A 23409-nucleotide genomic window follows, 5' to 3' on the forward strand; every position below is an offset into this window, starting at 1 on the left:
CATGGAGCACTGGGTGTTATACGCAAACAATGAATCATGGAACACTACATCAAAAACTAATGATGTAATGTATGGTGATTAACATAACATAATAAAAAAAAAAGAAAATCCTCTTGGGTGGGACCCAAAACACCCCTGGGCTGCTCCCCAAACCCACCTGTACCCCCAAAACATACACCTTTGCCCCACAGCTACTGAAAATGCATCTCAACTGGAGGGTAGCTACCCCTCTTCACTCAACCCCGGGTAGACAGTTTCAAAGTAGCCTTTTCCACCATCTCCAGGTAGAAATAGTTACTCTCTTTATTTCTAACAAATGCCAAGAAATGGGGTCCGGCTCTCTGGGAGATGGCCTTGAAGCCCTGCTCACTTGATCAAGCACACTGACAACACTCTCCAAAGAAATCCCTCAGCTTTCACACCCTCTACTCTTACTGTCCACAGGGAGAGTTGCTAATGCAGCCAATGTTCTCTTAAAATCTCTTAGTACAACCTACAAAGGCAGTTCAACCGGTGCAAACATAAGGCATCTACAGTGTTGTTGCAGGCTTTTGGGCCTCACTCAAAAGGGAGAAAGAGTACCGTTTCAAGATCTTTTTGCATATGCATATACCCATATATATAAAAAAGAAAGGTTCTGGATTATACAATAAATAATCCATAGCAATCAACTGGGGGTGAACTGGGGGACCAGGATGAGAGGGAAATTTACTTTTCATTGTATACGCTTTTATATTTTTAATCATTTTCATGTTGTTATACATTACTTTTAAAACTAAACAAAAATCTAGTGATACATTTTAAAATATGAAGGAGATTTGTGCACATCAAGATCAAAAAGACCTCATTTCATACAATGGTAAGTGAAACACCAAACAGTTACAAAGTATATAGAAGAAATGATCTCATTTATAATAGCAACCAAAGAGAGAAAATATAAGATAGGAGCAAAATCTGCAAGAAGTAAACTTTCAAATTCTGAGGGATATAAAAGAATAATTGAATAAATGGAAAACCATATTCTGTTCTCAAAAGACTCAATAATTTAAAGATGTCAGTTCTTCCTAAATTAAACTATAAATTCATATGATCTCAGTAAAAACGGTTGAACTGCCTTTGTAGGTTGTACTAAGAGAGAAAGAAGGGGGAAAGGTAGAAAGGACATCAACTGATAAATTTTTCAAAACTGTTTAAAAATACAGAAATAAATACTAAAGAGAGAAACTAGAATTGTCGTGCATGGCTGGGCGGCTGTGTCTGAGGAACACGGCTGGAAGGGTGGGGACGGGCACGGCTGTTTCTCATTAGAAGCCCATCCCTACCTGTCCACTCTACACTCTTCTCTGCCCTACTCTGAGCCCCAGGAGGCTGACCTTGCTGTTCCTTGCCCTTGGTTCTGCTTGAACTCAGATAAAAAGGGTGTCCCTTTACTACAGTCTCTTGAACTTCCCGAGTGCCTTTGTTTTCTGCCAGGACCTTGACTGATATGAACGTTGTGACTTTTTAAAATTTTGTACATGACCAAATAACATTCTTAAAAAAAATTAATGGGCCGTTTTCTTAAAAATGCCAAAGTCGTGAATAACAAATCTGAAGATCTGATACGGATCAAAGAAGACAAAAAAGACATGAAAACTAGATAAAAGGAATGATCCTGTATTGCATCTGGCTAAGAAAAAAATGACTATGAAAATTACTTTAAAGGACATTATTGAGACGATTGACAGAATTTAAATAAATCCATAGATCAGAGAATAGCGGGCGCCTGGGTGGCTCAGTTGGTTAAGCGACTGCCTTCGGCTCAGGTCATGATCCTGGAGTCCCGGGATCGAGTCCCGCATCGGGCTCCCTGCTCAGTAGGGAGTCTGCTTCTCCCTCTGACCTTCCTCCCTCCTCTCATGCTCTCTCTCTACCATTCTCTCTCTCTCTCAATAAATAAATAAAAATCTTTTAAAAAAAAAAAAAGATCAGAGAATAGCATTGCAGCAATGTTCAATTTCCTGATGTTTGTCATTGTCTCACGGGAGGGATCATGTCTGCAATCTACTCTTGAATGGCTCCCAGTAAAAATTATACAATACTAACATATGTAATAGAGTGCAAGCAAATGTGCATCCAGGTGAAGGGAATATAGTTCTTTGTACTAATCTTGCAACTCAAGTCTGAAGTTATTTCAAAATGTAAAGCTTCCAAAAACATAGATGGGTTCTTTTGACAAAAGTTCTAAATACAGAATTTGGTACCAGTACATGAATAGATAGGTCAGTGGAACAGAAGAGAGAATCTGTAAATACACCTATCCAAACACGTATGAGATTTAACACATTTAAAGGGAGCATTTCAAAATACCGTGTGCTGAGGGTAGGGATGGGGATGGATTATTTTTTATATGGCATCTGTTAAACAGAATAGCCATCCGGAAAAGAAGTAATGATGGCTCCCCATTTCACTCGATGGGCCAAATGTCAGATGGATCAAAAACTTAAGCCGTAAAAGAAAACAAAAGCTACTAGAAGAAAAACCATGAGAGGAGCAGACTTAGCGGGAGGCAGAGACCACCTCTCTAGGAGTCAGTGTGCAAGACACCCGTAGGTCCAGGGCCTTTGCAGCTGGCGGCCGGCTCCCAACAAGCCCCCAGCCAGTGCTCAGCAAGGGCCTCTGCATAGAGAATGAAGGAATGAGAGAGCAGAGAGGGGAGGCTCTTGTTGGTCAGGGGCGGCTCCAGCAGGGCTGACAGAGGCAGTGCGGCCCCGCTGAGGAGTCCCAGCTCAGGGGACAGCCACGGTGTCCTCAGCAGATCTGCCCTGCGGGGGTCTCTGGCTGTGATGCTAGTCATCCAGCTTCCCATTCTTCCCACTTTCCAAGCCTGCTTCTTCGGCCTACGGCCGATTCTGTGAGCTACTCGACGTTAAATTCCTTTTCTGTTTAAAATCACCCAGGTTTGGGCGCCTGGGTGGCTCAGTCGTTAAGCATCTGCCTTCGGCTCAGGTCATGATCCCAGGGCCCTGGGATCGAGCCCCAGAGCCCCATGTCAGGCTCCCTGCTCAGCAGGGAGTCTGCTTCTCCCTCTCCCACTCCCCCTGCTTGTGTTCCCTCTCTCACTGTGTCTCTCTCTGCCAAATAAATAAATAAAATCTTTAAAAAAAAATAGAATAAAATCACCCAGGTTTATTTCTGTTGCTTGCAACTTAGAATGTTAACTACACACACACGCACACACATGCATAAATGGTGTGTGTGTCCATATATATATTCTATATGTCACATATATACTAAATTGTGTGGGGTTTTTTTCCCCTTTTTTGCCTTAAGATCACACATGCGTGAACATGAGCATGCATACAAAATTGGCAGGCGAGCATAGCAAACGGGCCACAGTGGACACCTACGGGGCTGGGAGCTTAATGGTGGAGCTAGACTAAAGGGAATGCCACTTTTGAATCAATCTTCTGTGTTGTTATGGGTCTTTTTTTTTTTTTTTACAGCAATCATAGATTTACATACTGCTTTTTTAAACTATAAATATTTTAACATAATTTTTTTCAAATAAATCTTTTACCTGTCTCACACCACAGCCGGAGTGGGGGCACCGAGGCCAGAACAGAGCAGCAGGCAGACCCGCCCCCCCCCCCCCCCCGCCGCAGGCCGTCTAATGGGGACACAGACAGGGCACCAAGCACTGATTCCACAGCGTCATGAGCCTTAAGATGGGGAGAGATGAGCCCTGTGGGGGCCATAGGGAAGGGCGCCCACATCACCTAGAGGGAGGCCAGGAAACGTTTTCCAGCCGTTACACTTGGGGTCAGCAAACAAGAAGAGGATGCGCAGCAACGTACAGCAGGCCGAGGGAACAGCACCCACCGGGCCACAGAGCCCACAGCTCCCTCAGGAAATGCGGTGGCTGGAGCGCAAGGAGGGCAGGGAGGAGAAATGAGCACAGACGGACAGGCAAGGTGGATCACAAAGACCTCGTGAAGGTCTTGTAAAGTCTGCTTCGGCAGCTCGGACCTTACCCTGAGGGCCAATAGTCACTGAGGCTTCTGAGCAGGAGAGCTGGTCAGACCTGGCCTTTGGCATATCAGTCCTAGGATTTTCCCTCCAGTTTACATCAGCCGTGACAATTATTACTGTCAGCAGAGCACTCCTGCAAAGTCTCCTCTTACCTTCCAGAACACTGGGCAGGGTTTTCCTAGTGTCACCTGGAGGAGGACCATCCATCCATCTATCCCAGCTTGCGACTCCTGGCTCCCCCTGCCAGCCTTAGTAGGCACTTGCCTCAGGGCTGATTATACCGTCATTCCTAAACCACTAGCTATTATATAAACCTATGAAATCAAACCTCAGATAAATCTCAGCCCTTTCCAGAAGCTTAATGCAGAGGAAGCCCCTTGTGAAATTCTCTGAGGGCAGGCCTGTTCAGCTACTCGGGGCCCTGTAGGCGACATTCGTGAACCTTAGGGCACACCACCATCAATACCTCACTCATCCTTTGTTTTTTTTAAGATTTTATTTATTTATCTGAGAGAGAGAGATCACGAACAGAGGGGAGGGGTAGAGGGAGCGGGAGAAGCAGGCTTCCCGCTGAGCAGGGAGCCCGATGTGGGCCTCGGTCCCGGGACCCTGGGATCATGACCTGAGCCGAAGGCAGACACTTAACGACGGAGCCACCCAGGGGCCCCTCACTCATCCTTATTAGCACAAATACCGATCTGCTGGCACCTGCTGGTATATTCGCTCTCCTCTCCTGTCTCCCAGTGCCACCCCAGCTTAGGGCTTCCTCTTGTCCTGTGTCCAAGTGTCTGCTATTAGGCCACAGTCTATGGCTCATGCTCTGAGCTTGAGCGTTTCCCATGACAATGAGCTCTTGGGAATTTTCTCTCCCCAATTCAGTTATGTCTGACATTTTTCTCTATAAGGACACACATTCTGACTTACAGATCTTTTCACTTTTACAAAGTACTTCATGAAATCACTGTGATTCATGTCACTCACAATTAAGAATGACAAATAGGAGAAAAAACAACTTGGTTTCTTGTTTTTAGCTGAACCATACAGCAACAGTGGCACGAGGAGGAACCCTGAAATTATCCCTAAGATTTTCAGCCCGCATTCACCTGGTGAGTATTTTACTACCTCAAAACACCAAAAGCACAAAGTTTCTTTTTGCAGCTAGGCGAATAAGCAATACAATTGCCCGCTGTTTTGAGATACAGTCTCTCGGTTACTTGCTCTGAAATGACGCATTACTTTAAAATGCACTGAGAGTCTTTAGTAAGTTCATTATCTTCAGTGTAATTTAAAAAGCCAAACGTTGATCTCTGCTTTGTGCCACTCTGGTGTGGCATCCCTGAGAGAAGGATAGATGATTTCTACAACTATCCCTGCCCAGAGGAGGCCAGGTCGGTCTCTATTTATCATCTCTAATAGGGTAGAGATGTGCTAATGAGCAGCGCCTCAAGAAAACACCATGAAGTGATGGGCACAGACACCTTTTTAAAAGCATGTCTTTCTCCACTCACTGTACTAGACTCAATTAGGGAGTGGAAAGCAAAAGGGGCTTGTTGTCTGTCTTGAGTAAAAGCTCCCTGGCATCTCCAAAGAGGTCCTTCACATTGACATTAATAAACTCAGTGAGGATGTCTCAGGCTAAGAAGCCTGAGATTGTCAGCACGTCAAAATGAACCTTTTTCTCGGAAGCAGACTCTCATTAATGAAGCTCAGTGTCTGATGTGGAGACACGTCTCCATTTATGGTATTTCCCTCACATGTGCTTGGAGGAGCCCGCATTTCTTATTTAGAGCTTTTGTTACAATAGGCGAGTGATGTTCCAAATAGAAAGGGCTTCACTGCTCAGTAGCATTGCTGGAGATGGACACTGGGGTTGGCAAAAGCTGTAGTAACAATGCCTAATGTTGACTCAGTACTGTGTGCCCCACACAGTGCTGAGGGCTTTACTGGCACTATTCTGTGACCCTCCTTATGGAGTAATGACCGTTATTGTCACCGAGGCTTAGGAATGTTATTGTGCCCACATTTCTACAGTCAAGAGTTCCAGAGAGAAGATGCTGTGGCTGAAACTTCTGGCTATTTACATGAAGTAAAATTAAAGATGTATACTCCTGAAACCAATATTACACTATGTGTTAACTAATTATAATTTGAACAAAAACTTGAAACAAAATAAATTTTTAAAGTAAAATTAAAAGTTTAGTTCCATATTTCAACTGCTCAGTAGCCACATGTTGCAGGTAGCTACCACATTACAGCCACGTGTGGCTACAGCGTGAATGTAGAACTTTGCCATCATCACAGGAAGTTCTCTTGGACAGTACAATATAGAAGGGAATGACAAAGCAGTAAGATGGAAGGAGCCCAGATCCCACAGTGACCCCATGGACAATGGGAGTTGGATAGGACTGCAGTGTTTGAAGGCACCTGAATGGAACAGGCTGACACAGCTGGTCAATGGGACCACAGGACTCTGAGCACTGGCTAAGGTTCAAGCTACCCTACCTAACAACTTGTCTCTGGAACTCCTTCTTCTTTCACAACTAACCAGTGCCCTCTACTGACTGGCACATTCTTCTTCATATATTTGATCAGGTCTAGTTGAGTCTGGGAGCAATTCAGCCTCTGAAATGTTTGACTTAGAGGTTCCACTTTCAGAGGGCAATCTTCCTAGCTTATTTCCAAATTCCTGGGGAGATCTACCATCGCTCACATACTGGAGCACATCATATGAGCAAAGGGCTTTGATCTTGTGCTTCTGAGCAGAGCCTCACACTTGTTTTCCTTTACATTTCACCAGATCTTGCAAACAGGGACAACACGTTTCTGAAGTTCAGGTAACCTGCAGTGAAAGAGCAGCGAGAATTCTGTTTTATGATGGACACACTGCTTAGAAAGAATCTGAGAGGCTTCTGGGCCACAATCCATAGGAAAAGTGTAATTGTCATTTCTCAGGAAACTCAGAGTTAATCCCTAAGGTTGTCACAGCCTTAACCTGATCTGGCAGAACAGAACACATCCAGCAAGTGGTGGTCTAAGGGTGGCTGCCTTCACCAAGGGCTCAGGAAGTCAGCTTCCCCCTGCTGGTTATGGCCCAGGAATGCGGGAGCCTCTGGACTCCTGGGCCACCTGAAGGCTTTATGCCAGCATTCCAAGGCCACTTCTTACCATGACATGGCTACTTTATAAATGATGAATCAGTTCAACAGACATGCATGAAGGACCCATGAGCTAGGCACTGTGCATCGTGAGGACTGTACAGACAAGGAGTGTTGATAAACTAGAGATCACATTGAGTAGATTCAGTAGATTTACAGATAGTCTCACTGAGGCCCTCCTTTGGTTTGAATCTTTCTCCACACTGTTCTGTGCCTAGTCCTTTCCTTGATGTGGGACCTTCACCAGATGACCTACAAAATCTGATTACTCCCCTCTTACTTCTTAAAGAGTGGTGGTGGTGGTTTTCCTTCAATTCCTCTCCATTCCAGACATTCTACATTCATACTTTACCGCCCCCTGCCCTTAGAAGGGAGATTTACATCTTCCTGTAGATCAGTAGTCTGTGGACCACTGGTGGGCAGGAAATGACGGGGAATTTATTTGAAAAAACTATAATAGAGATTCTTGGAACTCCACCCCGAGATTCTAATTTATTAGGCCTGGGGTAGTAAGGTGCAGAAATGGGCATTTCAAACAAGTGCCACAGATGAATCTGAAATATGGTCAAGTGTTTTAGTTTCCTGCTGCTCTCCGTAACTACTACTTTCCAAGTACTTTGCTTCCTCCTGATAGATCACCCAAACCTTCCCTTAAAAACCAAAATTTAGCCAGGACCTAAGGGAGGGGAGAATAGGGAGTTACTGTTTAATGGCTATAGTTGCAGTTTGAGAAGATGAAAAATGTTCCAGAGTTGGGGCGCCTGGGTGTCTCAGTCGTTAAGCGTCTGCCTTTGGCTCAGGTCATGATCCGAGGGTCCTGGGATCGAGCCCCACATCGGGCTCCCTGCTCCACAGGAAGCCTGCTTCTCCCTCTCCTACTCCCCCTGCTTGTGTTCCCTCTCTCACTGTGTCTCTCTCTGTCAAATAAATAAATCTTAAAAAAAAAAAAAAATGTTCCGGAGATGGACGATGGTGATGGTTGCACAATAATGTGAATGTACTTAATGCCACAGAACTATACACTTAAAAATAATTAAAACAGGAAATGTTAGGTTACATATATTTTGCCACAATTTAAAAAATAAAGGAATGGATATTGCTACACGCTATAACATAAACAAACCTTGAAAACATTACCTAAGTGAAAGACACCAGATACAAAATACCACTTATCTTATGACTCCACTAATATGGAGATATTTTAAAATTGATTGTGGTGATAGCTGCACGTATCTGTGAATATACTAAAAACTACTGAAATGTACATTCTAAATGGGTGAATTGTATACTATGTGCATTGTATCTCAATAAAGCTATTAAAATTTAACTGGTTTTAAATCTAGGATCACATTTATTTAAACTTCTGAAGACCTTAAGTGATATCCCGTAAGTTCTGAAATCACATTCTGGTGACATATTGGAAAAAAGCAAATGAAAGCAAATAAATCAAAGGACTGAGGTTTAAAACAGATGGCAAGAAAGATCAGAAGGTCTGTGGCTGCACATGCTGGCTCTCCAGTCATCATGGCAAGAACAAAGGCAAGATTATAAAACACACTAGGTTGAAATTGATCAGAGACCTTTATTATAGTCCTCATCATTCATTAAGCAACCTACACAAATTATTTTCTTTTCCTCTGCCTCCATAGAGGCTGCATCCAAGCCTGAAATGGAAGACACAGTAGTGGAAGACCTTGTAGAGAAAAGCTAATAGGTGAGATCTCTGCTTATCCCGGCTTAGGTGAAGGTGGAACAGGAAAAGCATGTGAGTACAATATTCCAAAGAGTCTGTTCTTCAAAGCTGAGGCCTGCAGGAGAAGGGCTGGCCAAAGGATGCAGGTGAAAGCTCACAAAACTGCTGAGCTCAGCCATCAATCCAATGTTCCTAAAAAAAAAAAAAAACAAAAAACAAAGAGCAATATGTAAAGCAAGGTGCCTCAAGAACTGGATGAGTGTAACAGACCAGGCAAAGTTCAAGTGGAAGCTGCACTGGTACTGGCACATCTCTAAGACTGAAATACTCATTTTGAGGCATATCCATCCAAAAGATCTCAGAGGATAAACATGTCACTACAGAAACTGGGCAGCTGGGAATTAAGCATACTGGTCCAGAGAGTTAGAATTAGAAGTAGGGAAAGGGCAAAGAGGTTGCCGTGTTAGTTGAGTATTTGGAGATTCCAGACAAAGCGTGATACAAAATAAATGAGGTAAGTTTTCTAAGCAAAAAGTTTATAATCTTTTGATAAATTTCCAGTTCAAGATGGGGGAACTGAGCCCACAAGTTTATGTCCTCCCATCCAAGATTCCATTCAAAAGGAAATAAGGTTTTAAACAAAGAATGGGGCCCATCAGCAGTTAAGAGATTTCAACAAAAAGCTGAATAACAGAAATCTGATTGAAGTATGTTTATAAAAGAGCAGGAAAAAACATAAGCCTAGAACGACTAGAAGGAGCAGCAGAGGTGGGAGCCCACCTGCCCAAGAGACTCATGGACAGTCTTCACGCAGACACAGACACCGGGAACGACAAAAGAAGCACAGGCTAGAAAGGGTTAATGACCTGAGGGTCTACGTGAGAAACAGTTGGCCCCACCTCCCTATAACCCTTCCAGCCCGAAGCGTTACCAGAAGACAAAACACTTAAAGCTAAATGGAAAAAAATCAGAGGGCTCTCTTCCAATAAACTAAATAAATTATCTGAAGAACTAGAGAAAGCCTCTGAAAATGCCAGCTCCCCACACTAAGGCTTTCGGGGCCCCAGTAAAACATCTGATCCCACCTCTGCCCACCCTAAAGTAAAAGTGCCAAGCAGAAACCACCTTCGTATACACAGCTTCCAAACAGCCTTTGTACTCCCTCATTTCTAAACAGAATGAAAAACTGCAAAATGCAAGGAAAAACTAAAATTTATTTAAAAAAACAAACCTAGAAAACAGATAATTCAGAGAAAAGAACATATAAGAAAACAAAGCAAAAATAACTCTAAGTTAAAAAAAAAAGAATCAGCCTCTTCTTTTGATAAAGGCAAATTCCAGCTGAGATCAAATGACAAAGCTGACTGAAATATTTAAAAAAAAAAAATCCTCCAAGCACTGAAGAGGCATCAATAAAAGTGAAATCCAAGATCTAGAGAAAGCAAGAACACAAAGTAAACCCAGCCTCCAAATCTGCTTTTGCCCTGAGGTCATTGCCAGTCCAAAAGACAGAACTGAGAAATTCTGGCTGAGTCAAATCTAAGACTCTGCCCAAGTGAAAAGGTTGAATTTTTTAAAAAGCTGTAATCCCAAAAGGCTATACCCCCCAGAGTAAAGCTAGACTAGAATTAAATCAGCCCCCTTACAGACTTGCAGGCAGGGTTCACATATATTAATTACCACAGTAAGCCAAGAATCCTCAAGTCTTGGATTAGGATTAAGGAGATCCTGAATTTACATACTCCCCTAGGTACCTTGCAGCAGCAAATGAAAATCTTTGGAGAAATGTTTCATCACACAGGCCTCTAATTATCCAACAAGTAATTTTTTCAAGTACAATGACCAATACACCAAGGTAACTAGGCATAAAGAGGAAAAAAGACCATGAAACAATATCAACAGGAACAAGTCAGGCACAAAAAAAAAAAAAAAAAAGTCAGCCTCAAAAGGCTGTGGATATTAGACTGGACAGAGACTATAAAACAACTGCACTTACTTTGTTTAAAGAAATAAAATACAAGCTGCAAAACATCTAGAACGAATACAATAACAAGTGACAAAGTAGATTTGAAAAATAAGCAAATGGAATTCACAGAACTGAAGATACAGAAACAAAACAAACTAAAAAATCAACAGAAAAGTTTAAAGGATACAAGACCACCAGAGAAAGAATCAGTAAGCTGGGAGATCAGAAAAAAACTACACAGAAGCATGGAGAGGCAAAATAATGATTGAGGTTTAATATACATTTAATGGGAATCCTAATGAGAAAGAGAGAAAGAACAAAGCAGAGCCATTATCTGAAAAGATACCAGCTGAGACTTCTCCAGAACAGATAAAAGACATCATCCATAGATTTAAGAAGCAGACCAGAGAGGGAAATCTGCACGTAGAAACATCCAACTGAAACTAAAGAAAAATCAAAGACAAATATAAAATCTTCAAAGTAACCAAAAGAGGACAAATTAGCTTCAAAAGATTAACAGAGTAACAGTGATTTCTCATCAGAAACAATGGAAGCCAAAAAACAGTAGAATGAGAGCTTCAACATGATAAATAACTTTCCACCTAAAATTCTATATTCAGCAAGATACCCTCAACAATGAAAATAAAGGCTTTTTCACCACCACCACCCTCCAAAAAACCCATACTAAAGGAGACCCATACTAAAGGAGTTCTAAAGGATTTACTTCAGAAAGAAAGAAAATGATCACAAATGGAGAAGCAGAAATATAAGGGCAAAGATATAAATATGTGGATAAATTCATCTATCTTTGCCTGTATAATACAGCAGTAACAATGCCCTATGTGAATTGACAAAAACAAAACAACAATGCCTGACAATAATAGCATGTTTGGGAAAGAGGGCCTTGTACAGACAGTTAGTAGTTCTAAGATCTTATTTTCTTGAGGACAAGATAAAGGTACTATCTTTAGGCTCTGATAAAATAAGGATGCATACAGTAACTTGTACAGTAACAATTAAAAGAATAAAGTATGTAAGTTCTTGAGGTAAAAAATGAAATAATAAATTGACTTAGAAAGGGCAAAAAATTGAAAAAAAAATAAAACATAAAATAGGACAAATAGGAAGCACAAAGATGGCAGATTTAAACCCATATATACCACTAATTGCATTAAACATAAATGAACTAATGCTCCAGTTAAAGAAAAAGACTGTCAGCCTAAATTTTAAAAAATAACCCAATTATATTGTTTACAGATATGGAAAAGTAAAAATAAAAAGATAAAAAAAAATACATACCATGCAAATACTAACAAAGAAAGCTGGAAAATTTTAGAAGTATTAGACAAAATAGTCTTTAAGGCAAAAAGCACTACCAGAAGTAACAATGGTTAACTTATAAAAAGTCTCAAATACTTAACTACTAGTAGCCTACTGTTGACCAAAAGTCTTACCAATAACACAGCTGATTAGCACATATTTTGTATGTTATGTGTATTATATACTGTATTATTACAATAAAGTAACCTAGAAAAAAGAAAATGTTATCAAGAAAATAAGGGGAAAAAATACATTTACAGTGCTATACTGTAAAAAATCCCCACATACCCACACAGTTCAAACCTGTGTGGTTTGGGGCACCTGGCTGGCTCAGTCAGTAGGGTATGCAAGTCTTTTTTTTCTTTTTAAGAATTTTATTTATTTAGAAAGAGAAAGAGCGTGCATGTGAGTGGGAGAGGGAGGAATCTCAAGCAGAAGAGCTGCTGAGCAGAGAGCTTCATGCAGAGCTCAGATCTTACAACCCTGAGATCATGACCTGAGCTGAAATCAAGAGTCCCGACGCGTAACAGACTAAGCCACCCAGGCTCCCCAGGCATGCAACTTAGCCCCACAATGGGCATGGAGCCTACTTAAAAAAAAAAAAAAAAAAAAATGCCCCCTTGGGGCACCTGGCTGGCTCAGGCAGAAGAGCATGCACTCCTGATCTTGGGCTCATGATTTTGAGTCCCATAGTGGGTGCAGAGATTACTAAAAAAATAATAATAATAAATTAAAAAAAAAAAAAAAAAAAACCTGTGCTGTTCAAGGGTCAGCTATACTATGAAGAACTTCATGCCAACAAATTTGAAAATTTAGATAAATGTAAAATTCCTAGAAAAACTATAATTCGAGGGGGAAGCAGGACAGGACTGCCTCAAAAAATAAAATAAACCCAAAATGATTCCAGCATCACCCAAAAAAATTTAATCAGAAATCTTCCCATAAGGAAAATTCTAGCCAAGATGACTTCATTGGTGAATTCTACCATTCAAATAAATAACAGGGCGTCTGGGTGGCTCAGTGGGTTAAGCGTCTACCTTCAGGTCAGGTCATGATCCCAGGGTCCTGGGATGGAGCCCCGCATCTGCTTCTCCTTCTGCCCCTCACCCCACTCACTCACTCTCGTGCACACGCTCTCTCAAATAATAAAATCTTTAAAAAAAATTTAAACTAAAAAAAAACAAATAAGAAATATTTCCAATCTTACAAAGTTTTCTAGAGAACACATAAAAAGGGTACACACACTCTCCAACTAATTTGTGAGGTTCACATTCAATAGGAAAAAAAATGCCAATCTCTCTTTAAAAACAGTGATACAGGGGCACCTGGGTGGCTCAGTCAGTTAAGTGGCTGTCTTCCGCTCAGGTCATGATTTCAGGGTCCTGGGATCCAGCCCGCATCAGGCTCCCTGCTCAGCAGGGAGTTTGGCTTTCCCTCTCCATCTGCCCCTCCCCCACGCTCATGCATGCACACACATGTGCACACTTTCTCGCTCTGAAATAAAATCTTCATAAATAAATAAAATTTAAAAACAGTGATACAGCATTTGCAATCTGTTAAAATCAATCTACAAAAAAACACAGAGTTAAGTATAATTAATGGGGACACACTGAAAGCTTTCCCTTTGAAATCAAGATGACTGCTATCAGCACATCTATTCAACACTACACTGGAGAATCTGGCCGAGAAAAAAGGAAAGAAAAAAGAAAAAGATAAGGATTGGGAAAACTTCACAAAATTGCCACTATTGGTATTACTATAACTACGGAAATCCAAAAGAATCAACACAAATTAGAATTAGCGTTGAGCAAGATGCTAGGTACAAAATTAAGATATAAAACCAGTTATATTTCTATATACTAGCAACATGTGAAAATTAATTTTTCCTTAGAAAGATGCCAATAACAAGAGCATCCAAATTAATTACTTAGAGGAAAGCATCTAACAAAATATGTCAAGATTTCTTCCTATAAAATAAAAAAACTTTATTTAAAAAACATTAAAGATCTAAATAAATGGAGAAATATACTATGTTCATGTACTGAAAAACTCACTATTATAAATATATTGTTTCTCCCCCTAAGTAATCTATAGATTCAGTGCAATCACAATCAATATCCTTTTTCTGTGGAATTTTGCAAGCAGATTCTAAAATATACATGAAAATGCAAAGAATCAAAAATAGCCAAGACACTTAAAGAACAAGGTAGGAAGATCTGTTCTTTGAGATAAAGCTACCATAATTGATATAGGGTGGTACGGACATGGTAATAGACACAACGGATCAACAGGTGAACAGAAAATCGAGGAACAGCCTTGATCTATCACAAAAGTAGCATGGCAGAGAAAATTATATGGAAAAGTAGCTATCTAAATAAGAAAAAAATTAGACCTTTACCTCAGTCCGATACACAAAAAAGTCAACTGTGGTTTTAGGAAAGATAAGAAAAGTATAAAAATTTTAGCATATAGGAGAATGACTTCATGACCTTGGTGTAGGGAAAAAAAGTCTTAAACAGGAAACAAATAGCATTACCTATAAAAAAAAATTAACACATTTGACTACCTTTAACTGAGAACTGGTTTATCAAAAGGTACCCTAAAGGGTGAAAAGACAAGTCATAAACCAGGAAAAGATATCTGCTTCCCATATGATGAAAAAGATTCACATTCAGAAAAAATAAAAAATAAAAAGCATACACACACACACACACACACACACATATATAATCACAGATACATACAGTTATAAATTGCTATGGAAAAAGACAAAATAACCAGGACAAAAATAAGACACCACCCCACCTCAGAAAATGGACACGCATATGAAAAGATGTCACCAGTAATCAGGGCAATGCAAAATAAAAGTACGATGCAATTACCATTAACATCCCTACCAGACTGGCAAAAATCAAATACCAAGTGTTGGTGAGAATGAGGAGCAATGCGAATTATCATACACTCTAGGTAGAAATGTGAATCAGGTATGTAGGAAGTTCAGCAATATCTGCAAAAGAGGGAGATATACATATCCTATGTCCCAGTAATTTTACCCACACACATCCCTAGAGAAATATGTGTAAGAATGTTCACAGTGACGAGGGAGCAGAAGGCAAGCTGAAGACAAAGCATCAATAGTGTATTGCTTGTAACAGAAAGAAAAGTTATCCAAATACCCACATTAAAATGGTTCAATTGTAATACTGTCACACAATGGTATGCCACACAGCACAGAAAACAAGAGATATGTGCAACCACACAAGTGGATCTCATAAATGTGTTAACAAAAGAAAATAGCCCCAGGACAGAAGATGACCGATGAATGCATACAGTCTGGTTACATTTTTAGAAAATTCAAAAAAATATAAAACCAAATCCTACTGTTTAAGGATGCATGCTTATGCGGTAAAACTATAAAGAAAATCAAGTAATTACCAAAAAGTCAAGATACTGTTATGTCAGGAAAGAGGATGGAAAGATCTACGATGAAGAAAAAAATATATATGGAGTTTCTGGAGGCTGACACTATTATATCTCTTGACCTAGCTGGTGGTTGCAATGGTGTTCATTTTATTATTTATTGACTTTATATTTGTTATCTGTGTTCCTAAGGAAAGGCTTAGAAAAAAATATACATAAACTCATCTGCATAAAATATCCAGAAAATTACACAAGAGACTAGTAACAGTTGCCTACAGGGGAGGCATCTGTATGAGAGATTAAAGAACAGAAGAGGTAGAGGAAGTTCTCCATGTTTGGAGAATTATTCACAGTACTGTTTTTCAACTACTACACTCAACCGATAAGTAAAGCATGGGAGATTTTAACTAGGATAACAAGATATGTTACCAGTCTTCACAATGTCAAAGTACAAGTATGGATGACACCAAGTAAAAGCTAGAAGTGGGTTAAAAAATGGGAAAGGACGGGCCCCTGGTGGCTCAGTCGGTTAAGCATCTGCCTTCAGCTCAGGTCATGATTCCGGGGTCCTGGGATCGAGCCCCACGTCAGGATCTGCTCTACGGGGAGCTGCTTCTCCCTCTGCCTCTGCCTGCCTCTCTCTCTCTCTCTCATGAATAAATAAATAAAATCTTTAAAAAAAAAATGGGAAAGGATGGTTCCACTAATAGTCATACCTTCCAAAGTGGGGAGTTAACCAAAAAAAATAGATATTTTTTTAAATGTTTTATTTATTTATTCATGAGAATCAGAGAGAGAGAGGCAGAGGGAGAAGCAGGCTCCCCGCCTAGCATGGAGCCCGATGCAGGGCTCAATCCCAGGACCCTGGGATCATGACCTGAGCCAAAGGCAGACGTTTAACCATCTGAGCCACCCAGGTGCCCCAAAATAGATATTTTAGTATGTTACGTAAACTGTAAAGGTAACAAAGGAACTAAAAATAATGATATAACTTCCCAAAAATCAGAATGGAGGGATTTATGGAGTTAGGTTACCTAAATCTTCATTTATCACAGCCGGAAGTTAACAGATAACATCTGCAGTTGAAAAATCAAGGATGAAGCATATTATTTAGAAATGTAAGTAAACACCTGAAAAGCTAAACACAAACAACAGGAGTGTGGAGCAGGAGCTGCATTTCATTGTAAGCCATTAGAGAGCTGATTTTCAAGCATGGATACTGCCTTGATTAAAAAAGAAAAAATAATTTTCTACTTAGAGCATATATATCTAAGGACATGAGAACATTTTACCAGGTACAAAATATAATACTGACTGAATCCACAACTGCTAAAATGGCCAAAATTCAGGTCTACTAATGTAGGCAGAGCAGAGGAATGCAATTACTGAGATTACTGGATCAAAAGATGAAAATGAATACGGCCACCACTTAGTGACCATTTATCAAAAATCTAAGCTAAGTACTATGCCATGGTGGAGACCAGAGTAGAAAACTACATAAGATCTCTCCACTTCTATTCCTGGCACCTCCCAATTCATTATCCACAGGTCTGTAGTGTTAAGTCTTTAAAATACAAATCTGATTATATACTCTTTGAAAAGTTGGTAATTAAAGATGAGCAGGTAAAGTAGGCTCCGAACATATTTGGAGAACTGATAGGAAGTCAGTCACAAGAAGTTGCTTCCTCAGGTAGGCAATTAACAAGTTGTTTTTAAGAAAAATGAGTAAACAGAAAAAAAGGGTTAAGAAAGATCTACAAATTGAAAGAATACTCAATAATCTAGACTTGAAGCTAGCCATGGGAATGTATCTTAAAACACATTAAAAAAAAAATGTATCGAAAGGGTGAGAAGCCTAGGCTGATATACAGAACAAAAGAGAAAAATAGTGAAATAAATACATCCAGAAAGGATTTCTGAAGGTAATGATGCTTGAAGGAGATAATGAGAACACTCTGGTATTGTAAAGGTGAGAATGAACGGAAAGCGCATGGTTGTCTCATATTCAATCAGAATATGTGCAGGGAAAAATAAGCTGACCAGATTTAGGAATTATTGGAGAAATAGATACCATCCAAGAGAAGACAGCTAAAATAAGGTACCTCAAGTATTTTCTACTTCAATGACAGACTTAGTACACAAGTTAATGCAAAATTCTTAAGAAAAGACAGACACAGGCAAGTACACAATCTCCCAGTGGCAAAATAATCACCTTATACAGACTGTTGAAGAAGAAAAAAGAACAAGAAGCAACACTTTAAATGTTGGCAATTGCTTCTGATCTCTAGCATTATGATGAGGGGAAGATTATATAGCATTATATGAGGGGAATGGAGATCAAAGTAGGAAACAAACTTCTCCATCCACCTAACCCCACTAGGATCTTTATATATTCCCTCTCATTTTTTTATAATCAGCAATTTTCAAGAAAAAGTTCTAGTTACCCAAGAGAATTAGAATTGCTAAATCTCACTAGATTTAACATATTAGTTTTTCCCAACTTAATAGGAAGTAGGGAGAAAGAATTATCCCTAAGAACCAAGTAGCAGTTTTATAAGGTTCTGAACTCATATCATTAGCATGGGATAGACAGGTGGAAATGATTACCCATTGACAGAGAACTCACCTTCCAGAAAAGCAAATTCATCCACAGCTTCTATTGCATTATCTGAAACACAGAGTAAAAGGACATCTGACTAAGTCTGGTCATTTGGACATCAACCCCTTTAAAAAACCACAACTCACATAATAAAGGGCATGACATTTTATGCAAATAAGGGCATTTATATAAACTTTGTCCCCTGCTGTCATGAGATCCATTTCTACTCCACCACCAAATCTTACATAGCAGCTGTCTCTCTACAAAAGTAGGAAAACTCTAGGTAAACCCTGTTCAGTGGAGACAACCTTTTTGCTCTGAAAGTCATCAAAGGAGAGCGTAGCAAAATAGAAGGGAAAGTGGGATTAAGGTATACAAAAGCCTACACATGCGCAAGGGTTACCAACTAAAGAGGCAGAAATTAAACCCCCAGTTTCGGGATGAAAAAGAAGTGTCAAGACTGGTACAACATGGCAAAAGGTATAAAGGGGTCTAGTCAGCTTTGACTCCTTTCATTGCCTACCCCACCACCTCTCCAGCCACCCAAAGCATAGGGACTCTAAAGGTTAGGATTTTCTATCACTGTGCCAGTCCAACAGAAAACATAGGGAGAGACCCTGTAGCACCTCTCACCTTACAGAGGTGGCTTCTCCCCCAGTGAGAGGGAAGCCTCCCCCAGCCCTCCCTTCTTTGCCCCCAGGTACCGAATACCACAGTGACATTCTACCCAAATCTCTCCTCTGGAGGGTTTTCCTCTTTCCTTGTTGAGCACAGCAGTAGGCATCTTTTGCAATGGTCTCCACAAACAGTTCCTGTGAGGCGAGCAAGGAGAATTGAATCAATAGGTTCTAGCACAATTCTTGTGAGCGCTATTTGAGTGATGGGAGGGGAGTGAGGGGTGCTCTAGAGACGTGCTCAGTCCTGGATTTCATGAGGGCCTATTATTCCCTTTCCGCCTACCCCGGTAGTCCATGACACGTCCCTCATCCCTCACTTGTAAATCCACCCCACTCATTCACTTGACACTCCTACAAGTTACGTTAGACACTCGAAATACCACTTAAAGTTGTTGTCCAAAGCCCTTACGACGAGGCAGGTGTTAACAAACAAATAAAACTACTGCAGGTATGTGACTCTTGCTCCCAGTCTTCCCTCCTACACTTACGTCTCAGAATCCCGCCCGGAACCTCACTCACCTCCTTACGCTACGCACACCCAGTCCAGGCCCTCCTCCTCCCTCGCTTGCCTCGTCCCCAAGCCACCCCAGTCGCCGCTACGGCCCGCCTCCCGGAAGGTTCCTGAGGCCCCGCCCCTCGCCACCTCTCCGCCCCGCAACCCCGTGTGGCCCTGACGCTCCCGCCGCACCGCGGCTCGTGCCAGAATGAAGATGGCTTCCTGTCCCGCGAGGGTCACGTCGGGGTCCGCCTTCACCAAAGCCTTCACTCGCGCTAAAGGCAGCCTCGAGAGACGAGCCCCGGGCACACTCGTCGGGGCTTGGGGCTGCGGAGCCGCCGTCTCCCCACTGGGCCCCTCCTCCTCCCGGGGCGTTCCGCTTCCAGCCGCCGCCGCCGCCGCCGCCATCCGGGCCCCGAGCGTGCTGCGCGCGGCCGCCGACTGTGCGCGCGCATGCGGCGCCGGCCCCTTTCCCGCGCGCGCTGGGGGCCACGCCCCCTGTGGCCGCGTGGCTCCACCCTTTACGCGGTTGGACGCTCGGGCGGGCGGGGACCGGCGCTGGGCGTGGCGGCTCTGTCCGCTGTTTGCGCTTTGCCGCCGCTACGCTCGCGTGGACTTTTTTCCAGGTCCTGGTGAGCGCCGTCGGGCCTAGTTGACCCCAAACACCGTCCTCCAGTGCCTGAATGTGGTTGAGCCGGGCTAGTGCCGGGAGGAGCTCCTTGGTGTGGAGAAACCCAGACCCAGCCTGCAAGAGTCTCAGTCAAGAGATAAGCGAGTGATAGACAAGACTGAGAAGGGCAGGTGCCCGTGCGAGGCCCAGATGTCCCCGGGAGAGATCCAGCGTGCGAGAAAGAGGGTACCGAGAGGGGCGCGAGATCTGGACCGGTTGCAAGGTGAACAAGATGCCCTAGAAGGAGGTAGGACCTTGGCAGGCAGAAATCGAAGAATTTCAGTCCTGACAGGAAACCACAAATAAAAAGCATAGAGGCTGTGAAGTATGAAGTTGTGTCGATCACAAGCCGTCCACGCTTGTTCAGTCGTGAGTTGCAGCAGAGCGTTGGCTCTCAGACTTTTTGTTCGCAGGCTCCCTTCATGCTCTTAGAAATTACTGAGGACCCCAAAGAGCTTTTGTTTCTCTAGTTTATATTTATTGTGTTCGAAATTAAAAGTTTCAGAATTTTGTTTAAGATAACTAATGCACGTTATCATAAATAACATTTTTATAACAAGTTTCCCCTCAAAAAAGTCTAATGAGAAAATTCTCTTTAATGAATGGCTTTAATAGAAGACCATTGGATTCTCTAGCTGCTTCTGTATGTTAACGTTACCACTTTTCTCACAGATCAGGAAATTCCTCTGCATCTTCTTGAGAAATGAGAATGAAAAGGGCAAATAACCTCTTAGGATTGTTAGAAAATAGTTTTGACTTCACAGACACCTGAAAAGAGTATCTCAGAATAAACACCACCCCTGATTAGTCCCCACAGCAAAGTTTGAACCTGGCATAGAAACAGTTCATATTTGCAGTGACAGGTTTTGTGTGGGTTTTTTTAAGATTTTATTTATTTATTAGAGAGAGAGAGCATGAGAGGGGAGGGGGTCAGAGGGAGAAGCAGACTCCCCGTTCAGCAGGGAGCCCGATGTGGGACTGGATCCTGGGACTCTGGGATCATGACCTGAGCCAAAGGTGATCGCTTAACCAGTTGAGCCACCCAGGCGCCCTGCAGTAACAGTTTTAATCTAAGTCAGTTCTAATAGCTCACATTTTTTTAGCATTTCCTATGTACATGGTTCATGCTTTTATAATTGCTTTTACATTTATGTATTTATGTACTGAGTAACAATTCTCATAATACCCTTTCTGGAGTAATTAATATTTTAACTTTTACAGTTGAGGAAGTTAAGTCACAAGGTGGTTAATTTACCCACATCAGAATGCAGTCAAGCCAAGATGAGGTTAAATTAGTAGTATCTATCTGCATGCATCATTGATGTAGTAAACTCTACATGACTGGATTAGCAGACGCTCCCCTAGAACAGAACAAGAGGCTTGACCGAGATTAAAACCTTCAGAAGGGGCACCTGGGTGGCTCAGTCATTATCCCAGGGTCCTGGGATCGAGCCCCGCATCGGGCTCCCTGCTAGGCAGGAAGCCTGCTTATTCCTCTCCCACTCCCCCTGCTTTTGTTCCCTCTCTCACTGTGTCTCTCTCTGTCAAATAAATAAATAAAATCTTTAAAAAATAAAAACCTTCAGTAATGGGGTTGTGTCACTGAAAATTTCACTACACCTTCCTTTGGGACCTCAGTCCTGAGTCCCCCTTCCGATTGCATTTGTGGACACTCCTGCACAGGGAAAGCGCCACACAAAATTCATAAAAGCACGGCCAGATTCTTGTGTCTGCTTGCAGTGGAACACTTCATGGAGCAAATATCCTAACAATGTCAAAGCAGTTAAGTACTAATGGCTGCCTGAATTCTGAATTAACACAATAAATGAACACTGTGGGGACAGGAATCCCTTTAGACTTCCTGAAGGGTCCAGTCAAATTGGCTTTCCAGAAGGATTCTCTTCAACCCTTCTCTCTTCCCAGTTTTCTCTGTTATCCATATTTTCCCTACCTTTCTTCCACTTGTTCCTCTTCCCCTCTTTTTTCTCCCCCCAGTTCCTATTTTTTTTTCCTCATTAGTTGTGTATTTTACCACTTGGCCCAGCTCCATCCTCCTTTCCCTGGTTTTACTATGACTAATAGGAAGAGGTTTATTTAGACCACACAGGAGTTCTTGACTATGAGCTGTGAAAGGCACTAAGTCGTGTTAAAAGGGGGAATCACGGGGCGCCTGGGTGGCCCAGTCAGTTAAGCACCTGCCTTCGGCTCACTTCCCTTTAGGAGATGGCAGGGATCTATCAGGCATATTACTTAACTGGTGTTGATCAGACGATTCCTGATTGACTTTAAGATTCCATTTCTGGAAGAGCCAAAAGTGTCTTGGTCTGATGATGTAGGGCTTAGCATTAGTGACTCCATTTTGGGCCTGTTGTCTTGTTTGTAACACTGTATTAAAGAGCAAGATCCAACTGAGTCAATATTCAAGATCTTACTGGCTCTATTCAACAATTCATGAATTGGGTAGCATCCAACCCAGCAGATAGATAGAAAGCCACTCTGAAGAGCCGTACAAGTCAAAGAGATTTTTATAGAACAAAGTGAGCAGGATTAAGAAAGTTTTACAGGACATTTGCTGATTGGTTAAAGCAGAGTTAGTTTCCATATATGGAGGAAAGGGAAGTCTTAGAGCCTGGTTAGATAACCTATGCTGATCAGGCAAGCATTGATTGGTTGACCTAGGCCCTCCTTTTCTAGAAGAACCACGCATAGAAACTAGTCAAGTTTTGATTTGCTGACATGGGGCTTATCATGAGCAACTCCATCTTGGGCCTAATCTGGTTGCTTTAACAAATGTACATTTGTGAATGAATGAATCATTAGCTGTGGGTCATCTAGAATTGCTATCCCCTAAGGAAGCATGTCAGAACCTGGAGAGAGAATTGTTATTTGGAAATATCTACCAAGGGTTTCTAGTACAGTTGACCCTTGAGCAATGTGGGGGTTAGAGGCACCAACACCCCTGCACAGTTGAAAATCTACACAAACGGCACCTGTACACAACTATGCTAAACCTGCCACCTACATGTATAAGGGTTGCCTCCACTAGACTAGAGATTGTGAACCCATGTGCCTTTCTGGACCAAACTGATAATACAAATCAGAGCCCAGCAAGCTATAGACTGGGGTCCATGTCCAGCCTGCCACTTTTTTTTTTTTTTAAGTAAATCTGTTTGGAAATAGACCATAACCATGTGTTTATGTATTTTCTGTATAACCTAAAGGTGACTGTAACAGGGATTTACCATTATGGAAAGAAAAGTACTCTGTCTCAGGATTGCCCTTACTGCCATTTACACATTTCTTTTCTTTTTTTTTTTTTTAAAGATTTTTTCGGGGAGTCTGCTTCTCCCTCTGACCCTCTTCCCTCTCGTGCTCTCTGTCTCTCATTCTCTCTCTCAAATA

General features: G+C 41.7%; 1 protein-coding gene across 2 annotated transcripts; it reads right to left on the minus strand.

Annotated features, from left to right (window-relative positions):
- Nucleotides 1-6: 6 nt before the first annotated feature.
- Nucleotides 7-19889, minus strand: POLE4 (DNA polymerase epsilon 4, accessory subunit). Of its 2 annotated transcripts, none has more exons than XM_073897485.1 (4): nucleotides 19530-19799; nucleotides 18892-18976; nucleotides 18192-18233; nucleotides 7-6850 (listed from the first exon to the last, which is right to left on the minus strand). In XM_073897485.1, the coding sequence occupies exons 1-4, from the start codon at nucleotides 19743-19745 to the stop codon at nucleotides 6795-6797; spliced, it is 399 nt and encodes a 132-aa protein (XP_073753586.1). In that variant the 5' UTR covers nucleotides 19746-19799; the 3' UTR covers nucleotides 7-6794. The 2 variants fall into 2 exon arrangements, with proteins under 2 accessions (XP_073753586.1, XP_025724103.1); XM_025868318.2 differs by lacking the exon at nucleotides 7-6850 and adding an exon at nucleotides 8729-9051 and having other exon boundaries at nucleotides 19530-19889.
- Nucleotides 19890-23409: the final 3520 nt, after the last annotated feature.

This window comes from Callorhinus ursinus, unplaced genomic scaffold (assembly GCF_003265705.2).
Source record: "Callorhinus ursinus isolate GAN/ISIS: 27379988/994484 unplaced genomic scaffold, GSC_fseal_2.0 scaffold10, whole genome shotgun sequence".
Classification (NCBI taxonomy): Eukaryota; Metazoa; Chordata; class Mammalia; order Carnivora; family Otariidae; genus Callorhinus; species Callorhinus ursinus.

Excerpts from the sequence above, each read along its gene's own strand:
- POLE4 (XM_073897485.1), bottom strand. The coding sequence starts at position 19,745 with ATGGCGGCGGCGGCGGCGGCGGCTGGAAGCGGAACGCCCCGGGAGGAG. Across the intron at positions 18,234-18,891 it reads CCTCCAGAGGAGAGATTTGG|ATAATGCAATAGAAGCTGTG; the intron begins GTAGAATGTCAC and ends TCTGTGTTTCAG. Across the intron at positions 6,851-18,191 it reads TGAATTTGCTTTTCTGGAAG|GTTACCTGAACTTCAGAAAC; the intron begins GTGAGTTCTCTG and ends CTTTCACTGCAG.